Genomic DNA, 9,679 nt, shown 5'->3' with positions numbered 1-9,679 from the left:
ACTGGGAGTCCACATGGTACAACACAAGCCCTCCCCTACGGTCATGACATCTGCTTCCTCACATATTTCCTGGGTCCCAAGACTGCAGACAGATACCAACCAGTTATCTCCCTTTACCCACCACTGGTCTCCTTGCTTAAATACTAACAAAAAGAGTGTCAATCTTTTAACTCTTTCCGGACGAAGGAATGCTCATGCATTCCTACACAAAACGTATTCGGTTTCGGACGAAGGAATGGAATAGCATTCTCCGAAAGTAAAATTCCATCATGCGCTGTACACGTCATTTTGTGATTAGCCAAGCAGAGTGCGCTATTCTGGGTCACTCCACAATCGAACAGTATGATTGGTTAGTCTGGGATGTGTGTCCTGTCTCGCACACACGCTGACAAAGTCACTGACCGGTCGTCTGCTCGCGTGCCAGCCTGTTAGCAAAGCGGCCTCTTCTCAGAATGTTGTGAAGCGAACAAGGCAGTGACGGCAATGTTTTAGGGTTGCCGAAGTACTTGAAATGCTACAAACTGAAGGATCGGACATTGAAGAGGTGGATGATGACGAAGAAGAAAGCGAATTTAATGCAGAAAGCGAGCATGGGTATGGTGATTCGGGGTGAAAAATAGGCAGTATTTTCTACATATGGCAAAACTGTAAAAATAAGATGAGAAATTTGATTTTTTTTTATCTGTAATAGCTCAACACGTAATAAACCAGTTCTGAAAGTTTCATTTTCTTACACAGTATTTTGTATTTTTTGTAATTTTTTTTTCCAAACCCTTACAAATGGGCCGTCTGTGGGGAAAGGCAAGGGAGAAAACTTGTCGTCCCGAGTGAGTTAAAAAAAAAAGAAAAAAAAAGAAGAAACAGAAGATAGAACAGGGCCAGATATTTGGGTGATGTTCTTGGTCCTACTAACAGCCCTGAGGACACTCAGTTTACAGTCCAACAGTAATGCTCTCCCGACTCCCTGTTCATAACACATCAAGTTATAGTTGAAATGAAAGAGGTGTGATAGGATGAACAGTGCTTTCGGCCATGATATGCTGAAATATGCTCTATGGTGGTGAATGCCTGAATACTGTTGGAAAAAAATGATATGTGGCTAGCGACTTGAGGTTATACCAGAGTAGCTAGGCCTGCAACACTATCATCGCCACTCATTCGCTGTGCTGAGAATCCTGCAGGAAAGCACTGAGTGGGCATGGGTCCTGCAGAGAGGTGAAAGGAGAGGAACTCATGCTTTGAAAACACATCTTATCCAACAACAGTCATTTTCCAGTGCTGGTTATGGTATCATCTGGTTACGAATGTATCTTTCATTGTGGGGAAGCGGTTTGCATTTGTGTGTAGGAGGGTGCTTGTGAGTGTCTGTGCATTCATGCACATGTGGGCGTGTGACTGGACACTGAAAATTCAATGTTCAATTAAACATGTGTATTTTGGTTTGTGTTTCTCATCAGAAGGTTGGGGTGGGGTGGGGAGGGATATTGAGGGTGGGGGGGGGAACAAAATGTAGAGTGCTTTGAGCAGAATCGCTGGAAAAAAACATGCGATATGCATGTCCGATGTTACAATCATTATTATACTGCATACACATGGGACCTGTATCAGCCTACTTACTGTGGAGCTACATAGCAAAGGCACAGGACAGGGAACCACTGAGGTCACTTGCTGACAGCCCATACCCCAGGAAGGGTGAAAGGCCTAAGTAAGCAACTACAAAGTTAACAAGAGGGCAGAAGAGCTGTCAAACAAAACCAGCAAAACAGAATAGAAAAGTTGATAAACATCAAGGCTGATTCTGACATTAACACACTGAAGAAGAACAGCTGGGGAAAGATGAAAAAAACAGACAAAGGAAAAAGAAGACAAAGGGTGACCCAAAGCACAAACACTAAAATACTGTCAAAGTACTGTCAAACAACACACAAGCCAACTTATCCATGGAACACAAACTCAGCAAGATAACAGTAATTAATTTCATTGCACATGAATTCTGTGGAAAAGAAAGAAAACTTTACCAAACAAAAACACTGTAGTGAAATGAAATAAAATTAACGAAAGCCCTACATCTCTTCTTCATCCATGCATGCATCAAACCCTCGCCATCCCCATCTTTCTTGTACTGATTTTAGATTTCCATCTTTCTTTTATTGCAAATTTTAATTCTATACTATTATGGAAATACAAGGAGGGAACAGCCAAGAAACATTTTTTTTATATTTTCTATGAAAAGTACAATTGACACAAAGCTGGCTTCCATTCCAAGGTCAACATCACTCATGATGTAAGGTAGCACAAACAGGGCCCTGGAAATTTTGTGTAAGCCTTTATACCTTCACATTAAACCCCCACCCCACCCCCCAGCCCCACCCCCTCCACACAGAGAGAGAGAGAGCTCCATGCTGATGTAATACTCAAAGCATGTGGATTAACACGCTTCATGCTGACAATTAGTTCTGCCTGACTTTCCCTGTGTGCTGGTTGGTTGTACAGGAGGTGGGGAGAGTTGGGGAGTGTGTGTGTGTGTGTGTGTGTGTGTGTGTGTGTGAGTGTGTGTGTGTGTGTGTGTGTGTGTGTGTGTCTGTGTGTGTATGTGTGTGTGTGTGTGTGTGTGTGTGTGTGTGTGTGTGTGTGTGTGAGAGAGAGTATGTGTGTGTGTGTGTGTGCAGAAAGGGTTAGGTACAGAGCGTAAAATGAGTATGGAGTCAAATCCCTCAACACTCTAAACTGTCATTGTTTCCACATCACCAAATTGTCTTTCTAAACTTAACACTTTCAATCTTGGCTTTTTTTCTTTTATGGTGCTGGGAAAGGGGGAGGTTGGGATGATTTTTGTATGAGTCAGGGGGTTGAATAAGCTAGAAATTCTATGGTGACAATAGAAAATTGTTCATTTATCTACTGTTTTTATGCAAATGAACATTGGGTTTATCTACTTTTTTTATGAAAATGAATGTGGGAACACAGAGCCACCAAACACAGGAAAAGATGACAAAAACGACATGTCCAAACACACACACACCACAGGCAACATGTCCAAACACACCACACCACAGGCAACATGTCCACACCACAGGCAACATGTCCAAACACACCCACACCACAGGCAACATGTCCAAACACACACACACCGCAGGCAACATATCCACACCACAGACAACATGTCCAAACACACCCACACCACAGGCAACATGTCCAAACACACCCACACCACAGACAACATGTCCAAACACACACACACCACAGGCAACATATCCACACCACAGACAACATGTCCAAACACACCCACACCACAGGCAACATGTCCAAACACACCCACACCACAGACAACATGTCCAAACACACACACACCGCAGGCAACATATCCACACCACAGGCAACATGTCCAAACACACACACACCACAGGCAACATGTCCAAACACACACACACCACAGGCAACATGTCCAAACACACACACACCGCAGACAACATATCCACACCACAGGCAACATGTCCAAACACACCCACACCACAGGCAACATGTCCAAACACACCCACACCACAGGCAACATGTCCAAACACACACACACCGCAGGCAACATATCCACACCACAGGCAACATGTCCAAACACACCCACACCACAGGTAACATGTCCACACCACAGACATGTCCAAACACACCCACACCACAGGCAACATGTCCACACCACAAACATGTCCAAACACACACGCACCACAGGCAACATGTCCAAACACACCCACACAACAGACAACATGTCCAAACACACCCACACGACAGACAACATGTCCACACCACAGGCAACATGTCCAAACACACCCACACCACAGACATGTCCGAACACACACGCACCACAGACAACATGTCCAAACACACCCACACCACAGACATGTCCACACCACAGGCAACATGTCCAAACACACCCACACCACAGCAACATGTCCAAACACACCCACACCACAGACAACATGTCCACACCACAGGCAACATGTCCAAACACACCCACACCACAGACATGTCCAAACACACCCACACCACAGACAACATGTCCAAACACACCCACACCACAGACACATCCACACACACACCACAGACATGTCCAAACACACCCACACCACAGACAACATGTCCAAACACACACACACCACAGACATGTCCAAACACACCCACACCACAGGCAACATGTCCAAACACACCCACACCACAGACACACCCACACCACAGACAACATGTCCAAACACACCTACACCACAGGCAACATGTCCAAACACACCCACACCACAGACATGTCCAAACACACCCAAACCACAGGCAACATGTCCAAACACACACACACCACAGGCAACATGTCCAAACACACCCACACCACAGACAACATGTCCAAACACACACACACCACAGACACACCCACACCACAGACAACATGTCCAAACACACCTACACCACAGGCAACATGTCCAAACACACCCACACCACAGACAACATGTCCAAACACACACACACCGCAGGCAACATATCCACACCACAGGCAACATGTCCAAACACACCCACACCACAGACAACATGTCCAAACACACCCACACCACAGACATGTCCAAACACACCCAAACCACAGACAACATGTCCAAACACACCCAAACCACAGGCAGCATGTCCAAACACACACACACCACAGGCAACATGTCCAAACACACCCACACCACAGGCAACACATCCAAACACACCCATGTGACATGCCCAAACACACCCACACCACAGGCAACATATCCAAACACACCCATGTGACATGCCCAAACACACCCACACCACAGGCAACACATCCAAACACACCCATGTGACATGCCCAAACACACCCACACCACAGGCAACATATCCAAACACACCCACACCACTTACGCTCTGAGTAGGGAGGGGGCTCCATGGGGGGAGCCGAGGGAATGGCAGTGGAGGAGGGGGATCCTGGGACCACCTCCTCTGATGGCATCCCAGAGAACTGCATAGGCACAGTGCCAATGATGATTTCACGCTCAATGTTCACTGTTGTCCAGCGCACATTCACCCTTAGCTGTAAAAGAAGGGGCAGCCGGAAATACATACTCTGGTTCGAATGAAACTGACATTGGACAGGCTGAACATGAACATGTTCTGGTTCAAATGACACTAAAAAACTGGACAAGTTGGATATACATGTTCTGGTTCACATGACACAGACTTGGACAGGCTGGAAATATACATGTTCTGGTTCAAATGACACTTAAGACTAGACAGGCTGGAAATATACATGTTCTGGTTCAAATGACACTTAAGACAGGCTGGATATACATGTTCTGGTTCAAATGACACTGAAGACTAGACAGGCTGGACATACAAGTTCTGGTTCAAATGATGCTAAAACTAGACAGGCTGGAAATACATGTTCTGGTTTAAGTGACACTGACGACTACACAGGCTGGATATACATGTTCTGGTTCAAATAACACTGAAACTAGACTGATGTAAGTATCTTCTTATGTTGCGCTTCTATTTTCCCTGGCTGTGGGTGAGCGGGTAAATGGATGGTTGAATGTGCAGCTGAACAGGTGGGTGGAAAGAAATGTCGATGAGTGGGTTTGTATGAGTGAGCTTGTGTCCTGGAAACAGATAAACAGAGTGCGTGAACGTGTGTGTGTGTTTAATTGTGTGTGCATGTGTGTGTGGATGGGTGCGCACACATGCATGTAATCATGTATGTATATGCGCATGACTGCATGCACAAAAGACACACCCTTATCAAAAACAGCAACACAATCTAAAAAATAAAAAAAAAAAAATAAAGCCCACAGTGACACACCCTCACAAAACACACAGCAAAAATTATGATCAACAGCCTCATCCCCCCCCCCACACACACACACACACACCCCGCCCCCCAAAAAAACAATCCCAAAGCACAGCCAGACCTCCACAAAGTAAGAGATGTCAATGATGCCACAGCCAGCCAGGTTAGAGGGAGGCAGGGGGGGCACGGCCACAGCCCTGTGGATGTGCTCCTCAGTGTTGCGCTTGATGCGGTTGGCGTAGTTCAGCAGGGGGAAGAGGTCCACCTTGGTGTGGTGCTTCGGGTGGCCCGACGAGAAGATGGAGTTCGAGTACCCTGTGTACGTCACCACCTGCAAGAAAGGGGCATGACAGGGTGTCAGTTTTGACTAAGTGTCAAGTGGAGTGGTTGGCCCAGTGGTAATCACACACACACACACACTGGTCTACACAGCCACAGCAGAAAGTGCAATGCCCAGCAGTGACTAAATGTCTGGTGCAGCCATCATCTCTTGAAACAGAAGGAGGCCCACGATGACGACAACACACATATACAGACAGACGCATACACACACACAAACACACACACATACATATCCCCTCCCCCCCACACCCCTACACACCCACTCCCCTCCCTACCCCCCCACCTGTTTGAGTTCCAGCTCCACCCTGTCAATGGTGGTGTCACACTTGTTGAAGATGTCCACAGTGTATGTGATGGGCTCTCCCGGTACGTAGCCCGTCTTGGCCAACGTCAGCCTTGTCTGCACACTGCCCGCGCTGCAGCAACACCCCTCCACTGCCTCGTCCTGCTCCCCCCACACCGGCATCTGTACACACATGTGATACTAATGATCATTGTCATCATCATCACAATAATAATATTGTGACTTTCTATAGCACCTCTCCATTGCATCGTCCTGTTCCCCCCACACAGGCATCTGTACACACAAAATAATGAAAATGATCATCATCATCATCATAATAATAACAATATTGTGACTTTCTATAGCACCCCTCAACTGCCTCATCCTGCTCCCCCCACACCGGCATCTGTATACACATATGAAAATAATGAGCATCATCATCATCATAATCACCATCATGATGATGATAATAACAATATTGTGACTTAATATAGCACCTCTCCACTGCCTCGTCCTGCTCCCCCCACACCGGCTTCTGTACACACGGATAATAATAATAATGACAATAATAACAAAGATAATAACAGTAATAATAATAATAGTAGTACTACTACTACTAATAATTGCAACATTGCGATTTTATACAGCACAAAAACCAGTCAGTCAGGCCATTAATCTACCACTAGAATCATGAACCCTATTCTTCCCAAGTTAATCTGTTTGTATTACCTCCCCTTGCCCATGTCAATCGGACCAGTACTGTCAGTCAGCTCAGCTGTGGCAGAAATATTCCAGTAACATTTTTGGAACACATCTACATCCAACACAACTGGAAATATCTAAGTCGTTTCCCTTTACCAGAAGATTAAAGTCATAGACAGAAAGTACTTTTATTTTTAAGTCATGACTGAATTCTAGAGCTGACAGCATTTTGCAAAATGTTAATGCTGTGGCCGTAAGTGCATGGTGTGGCGAGTCAACTAAATTTCATCATGACAGAAATGTGTCATAGTAAATTGAGGACGTACCAGAAAGATCTTACAATGCTAACTAGTTGGACAAAGGTGGCTGTGGTGTGGTGGTTATAGTCAAAGCCTACTGATATGGAGGTTACCAGTTCAAATCTCATCATCAATCAATAATGTTAGCAACACTGAGATTCTTTTTCCCTATCACAATCTGATAACTCAAAGACTGGAATTGTTAATGGTTTGAACATGGAGACTGGGAGCACTCAGTCATGAATAATCAATTTCAGGAATGTATGTATATATGTGTTAGGTGAAAAGGTTCAAGTTCCCATAGCCTTCATGGCAATCAGGACAGTGAATTCACATCCACTATGTCGAGTTCTCAGCATTTTAACCCTCCCACACCAAACTCAAGTTCCCATTCATTCAAACGTGAGTGGAGTAAAGAAAATAAAGTGCTTTTCTCAAGAACAAAACACCATGCCAAAATGGGGCCTGAACACTGATAACTGGTGAGCAGTGAATCTGAAGTCCAACACTTAACGGAATATGCCATGGTGCCTCCATGATATATGAGGGTGCAGCTCAAATGTCTTGATTATCTTTGCAGGTTTCAGTTTCAGTTTCAGTAGCTCAAGGAGGCATCACTGCATTCGGACAAATCCATATACGCTACACCACATCTGCCAAGCAGATGCCTGACCAGCAGCGTAACCCAACGCGCTTAGTCAGGCCTTGAGAAAAAAAAAAGAAAAAAAGAAGACGATAAATACATAAAAAAAAGAACTACTACTAATAATAATATGTATAAGGCGCAAAAACTTGATGAAGTGAACTATAAGCATACAATTTTTTTTAATAAAAAATAAAATAAAATAAAAAATAAACAAATGAATAAATAATAATAATATAATTTTAAAAATAAACTAAACTAAAATAAATAAATAATAATAATAATAATAAATTAAATAAATAAATAAATAAATGAAATAAATAAATAAAACAGACAACAATGATCATAAATAAGCAAATAAATGTAAAAAAAATGCAGACACACATTCACACATACACACACATATGCATAACAGATATGCACCAAACATGCAGTTTCACAGATATGAAAGCACAGTCAAATACACATAAACGTACAGGAGTCAGGATCTATATCTCTCTGTATCTTTCCAACCTGTTTGCTGCCAAGATATCTTATGAAAAGGACCATGTACAACATAATTGTGGTGTCATTCCAAAATTGAAAGTGTTTCCACAGCAATACTCACATCACACTTCACACAAATGATGCGTAAGTGTCTCCACTTCTCTGGCCCTTCAAGTTTTGTTTGCGTCATGAGCCCTTAGTGTTGATTTCCTCTCTATTCACTTCCAGCTATCGTGTGTGTTTAGATAGTTTCTGCATGCCGAAAAATGTAGCTGAGTATGTAGTTTCCGTTTCGATAGGGATTGTCTGTTTGTGTTGAGTGTGTGTTCATGGGTGTTAAGCGTGTGGTGTATGCATGTTGTGTATGTGTGTGTGTGTGTGTGTGTGTGTGTGTGTGTGTGTGTGAGTGTGAGTGTGCGTGTTTGTGTGGCTCAACCCCTATGATCCAACATCATCCACAACTGTAAGTCATTCCTCTGTCACCAATCTACAGCGTGCAGAAGAAAACTACACAATGACAAACAGCATTTTTCTTTGCAAAAACAATTCTAAACACCATTTAACTTCCATTCATCAAACTGAATTGTGACACTTAAGCCCTGACCAGTGCACTGAGTTTATGTGAAGGTCAGGCATCTGCTCACTTTTCCCCAAAAAAACAGATGTGGTGTAATGTATATGGATCAGGCCACACACTTTGCCACATCCAAGAAACTGACACTGTGTGTGGTGTAGTGCAAAGGAGCAGTCTGCATGCTTCTGACACCTTTTGATGGGCACAACAGCTGGGTGATTAAAGCGTTGGACTTTCAATCTCTGGGTGCCCGGTTCAAATCTCGGTAACAGCACTTGATGGGTAAAGAGAGGAGATTGTTTCAATCTCCCAGTTCAACGTATGTACAGACCAGTTGTGCCTGAACCCCCTTTGTGTGTATATGTACCCTGAAGATTCAAATAATAAAACTTAAGATTCTGAAATCCATGTCAGCTTTTGGTGGGTTATGGAAGCAAAAACATTGCCAGCATGCAGATCCCCCAAAACAGAGTATGGCTGCCTACACTGCAGGGTAAATACACAAAACGGTCATACATATAAACTGTTACGT

At 44.0% G+C, this 9,679-nt stretch overlaps 1 protein-coding gene across 2 annotated transcripts in view; it reads right to left on the bottom strand.

Moving 5' to 3' along the window:
- The window catches only part of LOC143300751 (arrestin domain-containing protein 17-like), a 42,280-nt gene that overhangs the window by 12,963 nt on the left and 19,638 nt on the right, over nt 1-9,679 (bottom strand). For both annotated transcript variants that reach the window (XM_076614658.1, XM_076614659.1), the window contains exons 5-7: nt 6,444-6,626; nt 5,940-6,149; nt 4,897-5,065 (exon numbers count right to left, since the gene is read on the bottom strand). In XM_076614658.1, the coding sequence (XP_076470773.1) occupies nt 4,897-5,065; nt 5,940-6,149; nt 6,444-6,626 (562 nt within the window). The remainder of the gene's footprint in view (nt 1-4,896; nt 5,066-5,939; nt 6,150-6,443; nt 6,627-9,679) is intronic.

Source organism: Babylonia areolata, chromosome 26 (assembly GCF_041734735.1).
Source record: "Babylonia areolata isolate BAREFJ2019XMU chromosome 26, ASM4173473v1, whole genome shotgun sequence".
In the NCBI taxonomy this organism is placed as follows: Eukaryota; Metazoa; Mollusca; class Gastropoda; order Neogastropoda; family Buccinidae; genus Babylonia; species Babylonia areolata.
This window is presented reverse-complemented; position numbering and strand designations above follow the sequence as displayed.